Here is a 17,385-nt window from a genome sequence, read left to right as displayed (position 1 = left end):
CGTTGGGCATCAGCCAGGCGGACCCGGTGACAATCAGCCACGATCCGATCCCATTCCTGTTTTTCCTCCCTCGGAGCCGAAGGTGTGGGTCTCGCTTTAAACAACTCCTCCCAGCAGTCCGTGATGACGTTCATTCCCAGTAGGGCACGGTGAGCTCCCAAACATGCATCCCGTACGATTACAACACCCTTCTGAGGCACCAGGGTCCCATGAACCTCCAGGTCTGTGACCAGATAGCCCACATACGGAATGTCCAAACCGTTTGCCCCATGCAGGGTTAACCAAGGGGCATCTGCGGCTGAATGGCCCTGGACCCCGAATAACTCCCGAGACAGGCTTTCGGAGAACAGCGTGACCTGGGAACCGGTATCCAGGAGGCATTGGACTTCGGTCCCATTGACTTGAACCACCATAAGGAGGCAGCGCCCGACTAGACAGTTTCTGGCCGCCAATGGAGAGGGGTCAATTAGGGGAGTCCCGACTAATTGACCCACAGTGGCCGGACACTCTAAAAACCCCCCTGCGATCCCCGGCGTGCACTACATTGCAGGACGTAATGGCCTGGTTCGCCACAGCCATTGCAAATGGGATGTCCTTGTTCATCCCATTGGAAACGGAGCCTGGATGACCAGGGTGGACATCGCTCTGGGGATCGACTACCTTCGGAGTATGCGTAATTCGGCGTAATTCTTCTAGGAAAGTTTTAGACAGCTCTGTCATCTGGTCATGGACATCTCTTCTCAACTCTTCTCGCAAGGCCTGTTTCCAGTCGGGCGGAGCAGGAGGCAGGGGACTACTGGCAGCATTGGTGACCATACAGTGGGAAGGATCTGAGGGATCCGCATGATCCTGTTCGAGGGCCAGAGCTTCCTGGCATAGCTCATCAAACGTCAGAGTAGGATTACGGCGAAGTTGTATTCGGAGGCTCTGACGTATTGGGCCATCTCGCAACCCCAAAAGAAACTGGTCCTTTAGGAGGGCCTCTCCTTCTCCAAGCCTGTGGTCCTGCCTCTTCTTCAGCCGAAACAATTGTTCTCGCAGTTGCAAAGCAAAGGCACGTATGGTCTGCCGAGGTCCCTGCTTGCAATTAAAGAATTGCGTCCGGAGGACAGCTGCAGAAGTTGCGTCACCGTACTGCCCCGTAAGAAAGTCAAGGGTAGCCTGGACTGTGGCTCGGGTTGCTTCCAGCGCCGCTTGTACTTCTCTCCTGGCGTCACCTTCGAGTGAATTTAAAATGAACTGGGTTTTCTGTGTAGCGTTTAACCCTTGGAGGCCCGCAAAGTACTCCACTTGAGTTTTCCACGCCGACAAGCTGAGTTCTGAACCTGGTCCTCCATACTTCTGGGCTCATGGGGCTCCCATAAAGATGGGCATGACATGTGGGTGACCCACCGGTGCATCTTCGTCTGTCCTTGCTCCGCCTCTGTCTACTCAACCCAAGGTGGAACCCTGCCAACTGCGCCAAATTATGTCACAAGTAGGGCCGGGCCAATCAAGCTGCACCCACCCCTAAGACCCGTAACAGACTTGGGGAGTCAGACAGAAGCCAGGCAAGGATGACAGACAACAAGGCTTCAAATAACAGTATTTTATTGAGTATAAAAATGGATAAAAGTATCTAAAATGGTGAGTCTTCTGAGCAGGGTCGTTGCGTCCTGCGGACCCGGCGAGAGGCTCACAGAGTTCAATGTAGGGGGATGCTCTGGTAAGTGGCTTCGCTGTCTTCTAATGGAAGGGACGAGACGGAGCTCACGACTGGGAGGAGGCTGCTATAGGACCGTTCAGGTGCACTTTTCGGGTACTTAATCCTCCTCTTCTACAGATGACAGGCAGAGAACTGATGGCTGAGGAGCCCCACAGCAAGCAGTCAGATGAGTATACAGACATGTAATCCTCTTCTTCTACCAGTAACAGACAGAGAACTTACGGCTAAGGAGCTTCACTGCAAAGCAGTCAGGTGAGTATACAGGTACGAAATCCTCTTGAAGGGCTGGCAGACACAGAGCTTACAACGGGAGAACTTCGCTGCAAAGCAGACAGGTGAATACACAGGTATGTAATCCTCTTCTTCAGAAATGACAGACAGAGAACTTATGGCTGGAGGGCTTCACTGCAAAGCAGTCAGGTGAGTATACAGGCACGTAATCCTCTCTTACAGATGACAGACAGAAAACTAACGGCTGGAGGGCTTCACTGCAAAGCAGTCAGGTGAGTATACAGGCACGTAATCCTCTTCTTCTACAGATGACAGACAGAGAACTTACGGCTGGAGGGTTTCACTGCAAAGCAGTCAGGTGAGTATTCAGGCACGAAATCCTCTTGAAGGGCTGGCAGACACAGAGCTTATGACGGGAGAACATCGCTGCAAAGCAGACAGGTGAATACACAGGTATGTAATCCTCTTCTTCAGAAATGACAGACAGAGAACTTACGGATGGAGGAATTTACTGCAAAGCAGTCGGTTAAAGCATTCACCTATGTGTCCCTCTTCACAATAGGCTGTCAGGTAATACACTCAAATATCTGTGGAGTACAACAGTGTTAGCCTCTTCTTACGTCTTAGAACGTGATAGAAAACTCAGGTAAGTAATGGACATCCGGCGGGTTTAAGTTCACACTTCACACATCAAAACAGTGCATCACATCACTTCATCACTGCAATCCAACACTCAGTGGGAAATACATATATAGATGGCTGTCGCCCATTTTCTGACCTGGCATTCACATCAGGAAGTCCCATAGACAAGAGAGAGAAGATGGAGATTGCTTGGACTACTCACACCCTTACGAAAATTAACCATGGTTTTACTACAAATAAAACCAAAAAACCATGGTTACTATAGTTAAACCATGGTAACCACAAATTAACCATGGTTTTGCTATATTAACCATGGTTTAACCATGGTATTTGTAGTAAATCTGTGGTTATACAAATGGTAGTCAACACGCCAAAAAACCATGGGTTACTACAGTTTTACTATAATAAAACCATGGTTATTTTTCGTAAGGGCAGTCTCTCACAAACGATCTTACTGTCCAGTGATTTCCTCCTTCCGGTTGAGTCGGCGTGCTCTTTCTCCCAAACTCACAATGCCATGCCCGTTGCCAGCCCCACTTCCTCTTCTCCACCTGCCCACGCTTCTTCCGAGATACACAGTCCCCAAAACAGCCCCCTCTTTGGTCCATATTCTCTCCTTTTATCCTACCCTAATGGCAACGTGTCCCAACGTGCACAGCTGCCGGCGATTTCGGCTGATCACCCCATTCGCGGGGATTTTTCGCTAACCCGGAACTAGCCCGGTGTTCCGTTGTTATTGGTCCAGCGGGAGGCAATCGCGGCAAACATTAGTTCCGCCCTGACAGTTGGAATTTTGTCACCTCGTGACACTAACATTAGCCTGATAGCACTGAAAGTGAATGTCCCACCCTCCCTGCAATCACCGTCCAAAGCCACGCCCCTGAACACATTTATGCTCACATTCCAGATATAACATTACTACAATAGGCTACATCAGCGGTTGTTCCAAAGTGAAGTAAACCCCTGTTCAGGGAGTAGGGGGCAATGAACACAGTGTCATATCGATCAGAACACAGTTTATACACGTTGCTCACTTGTAACGAGTTGGTCATCTGAATCAGGTGTGTTAACTAAGAAAGACATGCAAAATATGTGCGCGAGGACTGAAATTGTGGGCTACTGGGCTACATCATGGGTCATTCACCAGTGAGAAAACATTAAAAGTACTACAATACCAGGAAGAAAAAACAGATTGTTTAGATTTGACTGCCATTCTTGCTCTGTCTGCACAGCATTCATGAACGTGCTGATGACATATACTGTCTATATATATATATATATATATATATATATATTGTGAGCCGTGTCCCGGGCACCTATCAGCATCGCCCTGGCAACGAGGGAGATTCACCTGCACACAATCACAGCGGGCTGATCGGTCCCAGCTGAAGCGACTGAGAAGAGGACCATAAATGCTGCGCCTGAGGGTGACACAGGGAGAGAGGATCTCCAGGTGACAGAAACTAATGTTGTGTCTCTTGTTCCTCCAGAAAGCTGCGAATCGACCAGCCCGCCACCCGAGCATCGGACACCAAGTCCCATTGCACTCAGCCGGCCGGCAAACAGGATCACATGGCACCGAGGACGAGCAACGGACACCACTGCCACCATCACAGTTTGAAGCATCTGTCAATAAATACACCCTCCGGGGCTTCACTTTTGCACTAAACCCTGTCGTGGGATTCTTCAGCCCGTGACACTGGTGGAGAATGCGGGCAGATTGCTGAAGGATCACCGACCCACACGATTATACTGGTTCACAAAATTGTTTTTTTCCCCCCCTCTGATTTTTCGTCAGGTGGTGACTCCCTCCCCAGCTATGGAAGAGCTTCTCAAACACCTGACGGAAATAAGCATTTGACAGCAGCAGATTGTCGATCTGCATCTGCAGATTGTCGATCTGCACATGGCCGCTCAGCAAGGAGAAACGGAGCGCGAAGTCGCCGCTCTCCGCTTCACGGCCGCTCAGCGGGCCCCGCTGCCGGCCCCCGCACTCACGCCACCCAGCTCCTGCCGAAGATGATCGTCCACGACGATGTGGAACATTATCTGGGCATGTTCGAGTCCATCGCCGCTCGAGAGGACTGGCCCCGCGAAGAGTGTGCGTGGATACTGGCACCGTTGCTAACCGGGGAACCCCAGCAGGCCTACTTTTCCATGCCAGCGCGCCAAAATGAATCCTATGATGAACTACGGAAGGAAATTCTGGCGTGCGTGGGTTTGTCTCCCATCATCACGGCCCAATTGTTCCGAGCCTGGGAGTATAACAGTCGGTTGCCAGCCCGCGCCCAAGCCGCCGAAATCAACCGACTCGCCCAGCACTGGTTGCTCGCCGGGAGCCCCAGCACCGCCCAAGTGGCCGAATGCGTCGTCGTGGACCGGTATTTGTATGCCCTGCCACGGCCCCTTCGGCAGGCGGCCGGGATGAGGAATCCACACACCATGGGAGAGCTCATCGAGGCCGTTGAGCTAGCAGAGATGACGATGTGACGAGAGGCTGGGGAGTGAGCACCGCCATTTCCCCGGAGGGTGTACCAGGAGCGACGCATGCCAGAGGACACCCAGCGCACAGCCAGCAGGTCGGCGGTTCCCTGCATGCAGGATGAGCCAATGCCAATGGAACCACCACCCTCTCCCAATCGCGCCTGGCTGGCAGGCTGTGCCGTCCATTTGGAGCCACCACGAGAGGCGCCCCAGACCAAGGTTTTCATTAACAGCCGTCTGTATACAGCCCTACTGGACTCTGTAAGTGCGGTAAGCCTGGTCCAGTCCTCCCTGTTTCCCCCACTGGTGGGAACCAAAGCCCGCCTCTCCATCACCTGCGTCCATGGGGACACCCAGAACGTACCCACCCCGCGGGTGACTCTCTCCACGAGGACCGGCACCTGGCCACTGGAAGTGGAAGTAGTCAGGGACCTGCCCGTGCCCGTCCTGCTGGGAAGAGACTGGCCAGGCTTCGACCAACTGCTCACCCAAGTCACCCAGCCTGCCAGCCCTGCTGGGAACCGCCAGAAGATGAAGAACTTCAGCCGAGGTCCCCGATGGCGCCCTGTCCTCCTGACTTCGGACAGTGGCCGAGATGGTGAGCCCCCCCCCCCCCCCCCCCCAAAGTTCTAAACTTTTCTATGATGTGTTCCAGTAGGTTCGGGGTGGGGGAAGTTTTATGAAGGAGCAGCTCGGGGACGATCGGCTGAAGCACTGCTGGAAGCAGGTGAGAGTGGTTGAGGGGAAAGAGGTCCAACCACCACCACACCCAACCCCACACTTCGTGGTCCAGAATGGCCTGCTGTACTGTGTCGCGCAGCGAAGAGGGGAGGAGGTAAAGCTGTTGGTGGTCCCACGCTCAAGGACCCAGACAATTGTCGAGCTCGCCCATTCCCATCCTATGGTGGGCCACCTAGCGGCGCAGAACACCACTCAACGAATCCGAGACAGGTTCCATTGGCCCTGCATGGAGGCGGAGATCAAGCGGTTTTGTCAGGCGTGTCCGGACTGCCAACGGACGTCGCCACAAACTTCTCCCCCAGCTCCACTAATCCCACTGCCAATCATTGAGGTGCCCTTTGAGCGGATAGGAATGGACCTCGTAGGGCCGCTGCCAAAGTCCGCCAGGGGACACGAACACATATTAGTCATCGTGGACTATGCGACCCTGTACCCCGAATCCATACCACTGCGCAAAGCCACATCCAAGGCCATCGCCCTGGAGCTCTTCCTGCTGAGCAGCCGGGTCGGCATACCCCGGGAGATATACCCCTGTTTGTTGTTGGCGGCTGTACTGCGTTTGAGCTCCATCACTATATTCTTTTCATTGACAATTTTTAACTCAAAAATCTATTTTATACATCATCGTTTCCGTTTATATAACGTGTGAATATATCCTCTGTTGTATTCTGCAACAAAAACAATCAGAGCGCCTCGCTATCACTAGTTTTATTTTGATCTCCCCGGTCCGTTATTAGCTTTTAGCCCGTTAGCATCAGCAAGCGTGGTTGCAGCTAACTGCGCTTACATTGCTAATACTCTATTCACACACATTACCACTGCTGTACTCACTGTTACGTGCTTTAATGGCGGATGAATGTCTCCACTCTGTGCAGCTCGAGCTCGAGGCCGTGGGAAAGCAGATTCGCGACCTGGAGGTGAGGCAGGCCCAGCTGAGAGAGCGGAGAGCCGCGCTGGAATCATCCCGGGCTGACGCTCACAAGTCCGGGGTAAGTATACCGCGTGCTGCTAACAGTCCCACGACGTCTACTCCGTGTGTTTCTCTGCACAGGCCTGGTGCACCCAGGACGCGATCTTCCCAGATGTCCTTCACTGCAACGCCGGGACACCACGGACCCTGGGTGCATCCACAGCGGAGGACGCGAGCCGGGTCCCGGGCGACGACTTCTCCCCCTCCTGCCTTCGACATCTCCATCCGGAACCGCTTCGCTCCCCTCCGCGAGACAGGATGCGACGCTGTGATCATCGGAGACTCCATCGTCCGACACGTAAGTGCTACGTTAGCCGAAGGTAAAGTGCACACTCATTGTTTGCCTGGTGCTCGTGTTCTCGATGTTTCTGCGCAGATACCCGCAATCCTGAAGGCCGACGAGAGCCCCAGAGCGGTCGTGCTTCACGCCGGGGTTAACGACACCACGCTGCGGCAGACGGAGACGCTGAAGAGGGACTTCAGCAGCCTGATCGAGACGGTTCGCAGCACGACGCCCGCGGCGACGATCGTTGTGTCAGGACCACTGCCCACGTATCGACGAGGACACGAAAGGTTCAGTAGACTTTTTGCTTTAAATGAATGGTTGTTATCATGGTGTAAAGAACAGAAACTGCTATTTGTTAATAACTGGAATCTTTTCTGGGAGCGTCCTAGGCTGTTTCGCGCTGATGGATTACACCCCAGCAGAGTCGGAGCAGAGCTGCTCTCTGACAACATCTCCAGGACACTTCGCTCCATGTGACTAGTAAGACATTTCCCAAATAACTATTATGATGAGTTTTGTTCCACCCGCTTAAATGATAAAAGTACTTGCGCTGTAAAAACTATTAAGACTGTGTCTGTTCCTCGAATAGTGAGGTCAAAATATAATGTAGGATCTAGAAAAAATCTTATCGTAATTAAACCAGAAAAATGTAAAGTAAATGAACAAAAACAGTTTTTAAAGTTTGGGCTCATAAATATTAGATCACTCACACCCAAAGCAGTTATTGTAAATGAAATGATCACAGAAAATAGTTTTGATGTACTCTGCTTGACTGAAACCTGGCTAAAACCAAATGATTATTTTGGTCTAAATGAGTCTACTCCACCGAACTACTGTTATAAGCATGAGCCACGTCAGACTGGTCGTGGCGGAGGTGTCGCAACAATATATAGTGATATTCTCAATGTTACCCAGAAAACAGGATACAGGTTTAACTCTTTTGAAATACTTCTGCTAAATGTTACACTGTCAGACATGCAAAAGAAATCTAATGTATCTCTTGCTCTGGCTACTGTGTATAGACCACCAGGGCAGTATACAGAATTCCGAAAAGAATTTGCAGATTTCCTCTCAGACCTTCTAGTTACAGTTGATAAGGCGCTAATCATGGGAGATTTTAATATTCACGTTGATAATGCAAATGATACATTAGGACTTGCGTTTACTGACCTAATAAACTCCTTTGGGGTCAAGCAAAATGTCACCGGGCCCACTCATCGTTTTAATCATACACTACATCTAATTATATCGCATGGAATCGATCTTACTGCTATAGATGTTGTACCCCAAAGTGATGATATTACAGACCATTTCCTTGTATCGTGCATGCTGCGTATAACTGATATTAACCAAATGTCTCAGCGTTACCGTCTGGGCAGAACTATTGTTCCAGCCACCGAAGAAAGATTCGCTAATAACCTGCCTGATCTATCTCAACTGCTATTTGTACCCAAAAATACACATGAATTAGACGAAATTACTGACAACATGGGCACTATTTTCTCTAATACATTAGAAGCATTAGAAGAAAAACGTACTGTGCCATGGTATAACAGTAATACTCACTCTCTCAAGAAAGTAACTCGTAGTCTTGAACGCAAATGGAGAAAAACTAACTTGGAAGTTTTTAGAATTGCATGGAAAAACAGTATGTCCAGCTATAGACAGGCTCTAAAAACTGCTAGGGCAGAGCATATCCACAAACTCATTGAAAATAACCAAAACAATCCAAGGTTTTTATTTAGCACAGTGGCTAAATTAACAAATTACCAGACGCCACCTGATTCAAATATTCCACCAACGTTAAATAGTAATGACTTTATGAATTTCTTCACTGATAAAATAGATAACATTAGAAATACAATAGCGAATGTAGATTCTACAGCGTCTAACACTTCAGTTTCATCCATCGCACCCAAAGATAAACTGCAGTGCTTTACAAATATAGGACAGGAAGAGCTAAATAAACTTATCACTGTATCTAAACCAACAACATGTTTATTAGATCCTGTACCCACTAAATTACTAAAAGAGCTGTTACCTGTAGCCGAAGAACCGCTCCTCAATATCATTAACTCGTCGTTATCTTTAGGTCACGTCCCAAAACCATTCAAGCTGGCGGTTATCAAGCCTCTTATTAAGAAACCAAAACTAACACACACAACTAACACAGCTAACAGAGTGTGTTAAAAATGTAAAAGATTGGATGACAAATAATTTTCTCCAATTAAATTCGGATAAGACAGAGATATTAATTATTGGACCAAAAAACACCACACAGAATCTTGTAGATTACAATCTGCAGCTAGACGGATGTACTGTTACTTCCTCTACAGTCAGAAATCTGGGTGTTATATTGGACAGCAAATTGTCTTTTGAAAATCATATTTCCAATGTTACAAAAACTGCATTCTTCCATCTTAGAAACATTGCCAAGCTACGAAACATGTTATCTGTTTCTGATGCAGAAAAGCTAGTTCATGCATTTATGACCTCTAGACTGGACTATTGTAATGCACTTCTAGGTGATTGTCCTGCTTCATCAATAAACAAGCTACAGGTAGTCCAAAATGCAGCAGCTAGAGTCCTTACCAGGTCAAGAAAATATGATCATATTACCCCATTTTACAGTCTCTGCACTGGCTACCTATTAAGTTCTGTATCAGTTACAAATTATCATTACTTACCTATAAGGCCCTAAATGGTTTAGCTCCTGCGTACCTAACTAGCCTTCTAACACGCTACAACCCATCACGCACCCTAAGGTCACAAAACGCTGGACTTTTGGTAGTTCCTAGGATAGCAAAGTCCACTAAAGGAGGTAGAGCTTTTTCACATTTGGCTCCCAAACTCTGGAATAGCCTTCCTGATAATGTTCGGGGTTCAGACACACTCTCTCTGTTTAAATCTAGATTAAAAACGCATCTCTTTCGCCAAGCATTCGAATAATGTATCTCTTAAATTGTGAGTGTAGTTGCATCTGCATTTTTATTCTTTAGCTTGGGTTAAACTAATTTTACTTTGTTGGATCAGCAGCTATGCTAATGATGTCTCTATTTTGTTTCTATGTTTTGCGTAACTAGGATTTACACAAGCTCCAGTCTGGATCCAGAACACCTGAGAAGAGATGATGCTGACCCTCAGAGGACCCCAGATGATGCTAACCTTGAATCAACAAACAGAACTAACAATTATTGCTACATGTGTGACTGCATCATATAATTACTATTAATTAATAATATTGACAGTTCATCGTCTAGCTGACTACATCTTGTATTATTTTTATTATTTTTTTATTTTTTCTAAAATCCTGTCAAACGTGCACAAACTACTAGCTACTACTAAATATTGTAGAAACATATTTTTCTGTAAAGTTGCTTTGTAACGATTTGTATTGTAAAAAGCGCTATACAAATAAACTTGAATTGAATTGAATTGAATAGATACTGACCGACCAGGTCACCCCCTTCATGTCCCGGACGATGGCTGACCTCTGCCACCTCCTGAAGGTAAAGCAGCTATGGACCAACGTTTACCACCCTCAGACCAATGGGCTGGTTGAAAGGTTTAACCAAACATTAAAGCAGATGCTCCGCCGCGTGGCTGTGGACGACCGACGGGATTGGGATCAAATGCTGCCATACGTTCTCTTCGGCATCCGGGAGGTCACCCAGGCCTCCACAGGATTCACACCGTTCGAGCTTCTGTTTGGGCGGCAGCCCCGTGGCCTGCTAGATGTCGCCAAAGTGGCCTGGGAGCAGCAGCCGATAGCCCATCGGACCACGATCGAGCACGTGAGGGAGATGAGGGAAAGGATCGACCGCGTCATGCCCCGCGTCCGGGAACACCTGGCGGCCGCCCAAGAAGCTCAACGTCGACGATACGACCGGACTGCACCCTCCGGTTCTGTAACGACTTCCGCCGCCTAAACGAGGTCTCCGAGTTCGATGGATACCCGATGCCCCGTGTCGATGAGCTGCTGGAGCGGCTGGGGAGAGCCCGGTTCATATCCACGCTCGATCTCACCAAGGGCTATTGGCAGGTACCGTTAACAGAGACCGCCAAACTGAAGACCGCCTTCTTCACCCCCAGTGGCCACTGGCAGTACAGGGTTCTCCCCTTCGGGCTGCACGGGGCTCCGGCTACCTTCCAGCAGATGATGGACATCATGCTGAGACCCCATCAAGCTTACGGCTCCGGAGGGTGCTTCTCAAGCTGCGGCGGGCAGGGCTTACCGCCAACCCCAAGAAATGCCACTTCGCCCTACCTGAAGCAAAATACCTCGGGTTCCAGGTGGGCCGGGGTTTGATCCGTCCGCAAAAGGGAAAAGTGACAGCCATTCTCTCGGCCCCGAGGCCCTCCTCCAAGAAACAGGTACGGGACTTTTTGGGGTTGGCTGGGTACTACAGGTGTTTTTTACTAACTTCTCCTCCCTAGCGACAGCCCTGACAGACCTCACTAAGAAGCGTTCAGGAGGATAAAAGCGGCGCTCACGTCTGAGACAGTGTTGCGCGCTCCCGACTTTAACTGTCCCTTCTTATTGCAGACGGACGCATCCGACACCGGGTTGGGAGCCATACTATCCCAAGTACAAGACGGTGAGGAGCACCCGGTGGTCTACATCAGCCGAAAACTGTCCACAACAGAACAACGGTACGCGGCAGTGGAGAAGGAGGCGCTGGCCGTCAAGTGGGCAGTCCTGGAGCTGAAATACTACCTACTGGGATGGAAATTCACCCTTGTCACCAATCACGCCCCGTTACAGTGGATGGCCCGGGCTAAGGACACCAATGCCCGGGTGACACGGTGGTTCCTGGCGCTCCAGGACTTCCACTTTGATGTGCGCCATTGAGCTGGAACCGCCAACGCGGATGGACTCTCCCGTCTGTGGACAGCTTTCGCAGGTCTGTGAGGTACTCTTCCTCTCCCAGCCCCCACCTCCCCCCTCGCCCGAGGAACCAGGACAACGCTTAGGGGGGGGAGTGTAAGCCGTGTCCCGGGCACCTATCAGCGCCGCCCTGGCAACGAGGGAGATTCACCTGCATGCAACCACAGCGGGCTGATCGGTCCCAGCTGAAGCGACTGAGAAGAGGACCATAAATGTTGTTCCTGAGGGTGACACAGGGAGAGAGGATCTCCAGGCGACAGAAACTAATGTTGTGTCTCTTGTTCCTTCAGAAAGCTGCGGATCGACCAGCCCGCCACCCGAGCATCGGACACCAAGTCCCATTGCACTCAGCCGGCCGGCAAACAGGATCACGTGGCAACGAGGACGAGCACCGGACACCACTGCCACCATCACAGTTTGAAGCACCTGTCAATAAATACACCCTCCGGGGCTTCACTTTTGCACTAAACCCTGTTGTGTGATTCTTCAGCCTGTGACAATATATATATATATATATATATATATATATATATATATATATAATCACTTGAATCATTTTATATGATTTACTTTTACTGTTAGCTGGAGATAAGAGAATGTCTTCATTTCAAGGATTTTAATGTTACATGATGATGTTGTGAAGCAGTAATTTTCCATTGCTTTTACTTTGGAAAGGTAATAGGTTTTGAATTTGCTGCTCAGACTAAGTCTGAGAAAGATGCACAATCATTTCATCTACTGTTTCCTGTTCTTCTCCTGATTAGTTTTTCCTCTTGGTTACAGGAAAGTCAGTTCATAACTAGTATGTCAGACAAAATGCAGTGTTAACTGGTTTTGGATATCTTTTGATTAAAAGTGATTGAAGCCAACATTCCTCACATGCAAGCGGGATCTAATACATGTGTTAAAATAGCTAAAAATTCAGGCTATACACTAGGTTAATAAATAGACAAACATGTATTAAAATTCTAATCAGACATTAGAAATAAGACATAAACAATTTGAATAAATGTCATACTTTTTTATTAGTGTACATTTGCCATGGTTGTACTGTGTATCACTTTAAACGTCCCCACAGAATCAAATAATACACAAAAGAAACACAATACTAATGAAATAGATGCTTTCATAATGCTTTATTGGTTCAACAGTGAGAAAAAGAGAAAAAAATTATAGAGAATTTTTTTTCTGTTTATAATGACTGATTACATTGATTACAATCACTTTGACTGATTACTTTGATTACAATCACTTTGACTGATTACTTTGATTACAATCACTTTGACTGATTACTTTGATTACAATCACTTTGACTGATTACTTTGATTACAATCACTTTGACTGATTACTTTGAGTTTTCTTTAAACGATTGCGCTCCTCTGTTGCTGCAGTGACAGATTATAAAGTACATTTACGGATTGAGCCGTCAACACACACGACCCACAGCACTCCCAGGTCAAAGCTCACATGCTTGTGGCCATAGGGACAGGCAACCATTGAGATCCAGTCTGTGCCAGAGGGGTTGGAGCGAGTAACACCAGTTCTGCAATAGACAAAATTGATGTCTGCTTGAATACAGTATTTGGTTTCCATTAAAACTCTATTGTGCTTGACAAGTTAATAATTTTGTTCATAAAACTTTTAATATGATGAACATTCAGCTTACCTTTGGTATAAATTCCCTTGATAGTTGACACCAAATACACTGCCATCAGTTGCTACTTCAATCATGGACAGAAGTCCAGGAATATTCACAAAGCTGCCGGACCCTGAACAGACACTAGACGACACATCCTGCACAAGACCAAAAGAGACATAAATCCAGTTAGTCATCGTACAGTCACATTAAGAAAAGGTTTTTGCAGTGTCTTTATTTCTTCAGTTTTGTCAGAAACTCAAACCTTTGCATGATATCTACTTTAAAAACCTTGCATACTAAAGCTCTTGTATTTAACATTGTGATATTACCTTCAGGATGAAGATATGGTCATTGCTGTTCACTCCCCAACAGCTATATGGACCACAGCTGTAATACTTCAGCTTTCCACCAATTTGAACCCAAGGAGTGGTGCTGGATGGCCATTTGTTGTTAGCATCCATATTTAAACAGAATATGTCATCATACATATTGACACCTGCAATGATCTGATCACCTCCAGCATCCACCTGTTTGAGAAGCCCTTACAACACAATCAACAGGTTCAATTAAAAATTAGTCAGTTTAACAAGAACCATAATAAAATTATGTATTTGGGACTTTGGCTATTTTACAAAAATGTAAATTTTTGACTGCTTAAACTTGTCTTCATTTCTGTTCTCTGTAACTCTTCACCTGGAAGCTTAACAAAACCCCCACTCTGAAACTTAAAGATGTTGTTTTCTGTATTAACCCCCAGCTGACCAGCAGGACCAACACTGAAGTGCTTTAGAGATCCACTGATCTTTGTGAAGACGTTATCAATCAGGATGAATATCTCATTATTATTGTTCACCCCAACCACAGAGCCAGACCCAGCGTCTATCTGCTTCAGGTTACCATCCATCACAGTACAGTCGAAAGCTGTGAAAACATGGTGCAAAGTAATCAGTGACTGCAAATACAGAGACTTTTACATATGAGAGTAAAAAAAAATAAGTAAAACAAAAATACAACAACATTGTTTACCCAGAGTGTTAAGGAACTGGCAGCAGAAGAGTAGCAGGACGCTCTGATAAACCTTCATTGCTCCACAACACAGTTTGTTGCTTTTAATCTGTTGATAACCAGAATTATTTCATATAAGTGAAGTCCGGATAAAACATGATCAATATCACAGTGACAGTAATTAACAAACAACCTTATCTTGTTAGTTCAGGATTTGGTTCAGTCACTGGGGATTCTCCTCTGATGAGATGCACTAGAAACTTGCACTCAGTATGTGTACATGTTGTTGAGGGAGAGCTTATATAGCTGGAATGTGTTTCCTGGTTAAACTGGGGGAAAATTTACTAGGTATTATGAAAATTAAATGACGATCAGGGACTTGTTTTTCTGGATCTCTGCTTTCTTAACTCTGTTGACTTTTCTCATATCTTTAAAATATGAAACCAATCAAGTTGAGTGCTCTAGGCATTTGATAAAATATGAATAGAGATAGGCACAAGTACATGGGAATGTAATATGAATGAATTGTTTTGAAAATCTAAAAATTTGTAAAGTTTTGTTTGAAGGGTGAGTTTAGGGGTAGGATTATGGTAAGGGGATAGCAAATTGTACAGTAAAAAAACAATACACCTATGTAGAGTCCCTATAATGATAGGAATACCTGTTTGTGTGTGTGTGTGTGTGTGTGTGTGTGCCTACTTAACCATATTTTGGGGACAAATATGAACCCAAAAGTGAGCTAAACATGACAAAATCTCCAAAAAACTCCCTTTGGGGACATCCTCATTTGAAAAACTGGTATAAAAAATAAAGTAAAAGTTTTAAAAAATTGTAAAAATGCAGGATATTTTCTGTAATGGGTAGTCTTAGGTGTAGAGTCGGTGTAGGTGTTGTAACAATATAAGTATTTACTATCACTTATTATCAGTTTACTTGCTGAAACAATTTCTTGAATGAATGAATGCTAGGCAGTGTTGTGTTTGTGACAAAAATAAAGTTAATGTTTTTTATTTTCAAACCTCATTTTATTTATTTGTAAATTTTATTAATGTTTGTGAAACTCTAAAATTAATTTGATGATCTCATTATATTATTTGTGAATATGTTTATTTTTTTATTTTTATTTTTTTTTATAAATCTTTTTAGGGTGTACTCACACTAGCCAGTTTGAACCGTGCCCGAGTGCGTTTGACCACCAAAGCGCGGTTCGTTTGACTAGTGTGAGTGCTCCGTACGGTGCCCGGGCGCGGCTCGATTGGCCGGCCCTGGCCCGCTTGGAAGAGTTGGGCCAGAGCACGGTTCAGTTGGACTCGGGCGCGGTTCGCATGCAGTGTGAGCGCTAACCGTACTGGAGCATGGAACAGGACGCGTGGCGTCATGTTTTTGTGACGCTCCAAAAGCTCAGCTGTTACCTTGCAAACCTCCTCATACGAGCAGCACGATTACGTGAAAATTTTCGCGCCACTAAGGCGACACATCTGTTTAACAACAGGCTGTGAGAGGGCTCTGGACCACCGTGGACCAAACGACACAAAATTATCCACAAAGAAAACAGAGCGATGGACTCCATTGTGTTCAGAGAGCGCCGCTCTTCCTGTTTATCCCGAAACCGTCGCACCATAATGACGTAAGCGTGCTCCGGCACGAATGCTGAAACCCTATGTGAGTGCAGGCCAGAGGGGGAGTGGGGAGGGGGGACAATCGTACTCGGGCCCGGTTCATGGCAACCGTGCCTAGTGTGAGTACACCCTTACATTTAACCTATCACAAAAAATGTCTTTCTAAGTAAAACTTAAGTATTGAATTAAATAAAATCTATAAGCAAGTAGACATATTGTTATATTTTTATTCTTGCCTTAACTAAATTATTTAATGTAGAAATTACATTTGTTTTAAGTAGTATTTACTTCACCAAAAAATAATTTTTATCAGTATTTGTGGATCATAATATACTGTATTTATACTGCACACAGCATTAGTCACACTCTTTTATCACTCTTACTGACTTTACTATACAAATAAGAGTGATTTTACTATTCAAATAAAAGTATGAAAGTCATGTCAATGACAGTCAAATTACTTTGTTGCGATATTTTGCCTCAGGTGGTTTATGTGGTTTCTATTTCATCAGCTTGTGATTGCTGACATAGTAGCCCATGCAACTTTCACCCCTAAATAAGTCAATAAAAAAATAAAATAAAATAAACTTATTATTGGGCATAAAAAATGACCTCAAGCTGTTTTTTGTCATAATTATTTGCTTTATCTAAGTAATATAAAACTCTACCGTACGGATGAGATGTCTGTTTATGATAAATCTTGCTTTATATGTGCAGTATTGTTTCATGGGCTTTTCTGAATAATAAAATTACCTGTAATGTAAGTAGGTTCAATATACATCACATTGAATACACATTGTTTCCAGAGGGATAGCCATTATCAATAGTCTTCTTCTAAGACAGTTTTCTCTTACTACTTGCAACAGTCAAAGTACTACATTTAAAGAAGAACTTAGTTTGTGGCCAATAAAAAAGTGTAAGTTCTATACCAATGATGGGCAACTTGAGTCCTGGAGAGCCTCTGTCCCTGCAGAGTTTAGCTCCATCTCAAATCAAACACACCTGCTTGTAATTTTCAGTTTTCAATAAGTAAAACTGCTTGTGTCTAATATTATGGATACGCAACATTTGTATTTATTTTCCAAATAATTGTACAATTATTATATTTTGTTTTAATAAAGGACATGTGTAGGAAATTAGCAGTGGGTGGGACAGACTTTCAGTATCATCTTTAC

General features: G+C 45.9%; 3 protein-coding genes across 4 annotated transcripts in view; 1 reads left to right on the top strand and 2 right to left on the bottom strand.

The window, feature by feature from the left end:
• The window catches only part of LOC132132339 (fish-egg lectin-like), a 173,187-nt gene that overhangs the window by 86,917 nt on the left and 68,885 nt on the right, over positions 1–17,385 (top strand). The window lies entirely within an intron of this gene.
• On the bottom strand, positions 4,639–6,219 carry LOC132132609 (uncharacterized). Its single transcript, XM_059545049.1, has 2 exons — positions 6,079–6,219; positions 4,639–6,025 (listed from the first exon to the last, which is right to left on the bottom strand). Exon 2 carries the CDS (start codon positions 5,392–5,394, stop codon positions 4,759–4,761), a length of 636 nt encoding a protein of 211 aa, XP_059401032.1. The 5' UTR covers positions 5,395–6,025; positions 6,079–6,219; the 3' UTR covers positions 4,639–4,758.
• Positions 13,241–17,385, bottom strand: part of LOC132132151 (fish-egg lectin) — a 132,583-nt gene continuing 128,438 nt past the window's right edge. The window contains exons 1-6 of one of the 2 annotated variants that reach the window (XM_059544448.1): positions 14,785–14,903; positions 14,613–14,700; positions 14,280–14,507; positions 13,916–14,127; positions 13,614–13,741; positions 13,241–13,490 (exon numbers count right to left, since the gene is read on the bottom strand). In XM_059544448.1, the coding sequence (XP_059400431.1) occupies positions 13,346–13,490; positions 13,614–13,741; positions 13,916–14,127; positions 14,280–14,507; positions 14,613–14,670 (771 nt within the window). In that variant the 5' untranslated portion in view covers positions 14,671–14,700; positions 14,785–14,903 and the 3' untranslated portion in view covers positions 13,241–13,345. Of the gene's footprint in view, positions 13,491–13,613; positions 13,742–13,915; positions 14,128–14,279; positions 14,508–14,612; positions 14,701–14,784; positions 14,904–17,385 lie in introns of those variants that run through there. The other variant, XM_059544446.1, reaches the window with a different exon arrangement.

This window comes from Carassius carassius, chromosome 49 (assembly GCF_963082965.1).
Source record: "Carassius carassius chromosome 49, fCarCar2.1, whole genome shotgun sequence".
Taxonomy (NCBI): domain Eukaryota; kingdom Metazoa; phylum Chordata; class Actinopteri; order Cypriniformes; family Cyprinidae; genus Carassius; species Carassius carassius.
This window is presented reverse-complemented; position numbering and strand designations above follow the sequence as displayed.

Coding starts and splice junctions, on each gene's coding strand:
- LOC132132609 (XM_059545049.1), bottom strand. CDS start 5,394: ATGGAGAGGCGGGCTTTGGTTCCCACCAGTGGGGGAAACAGGGAGGAC.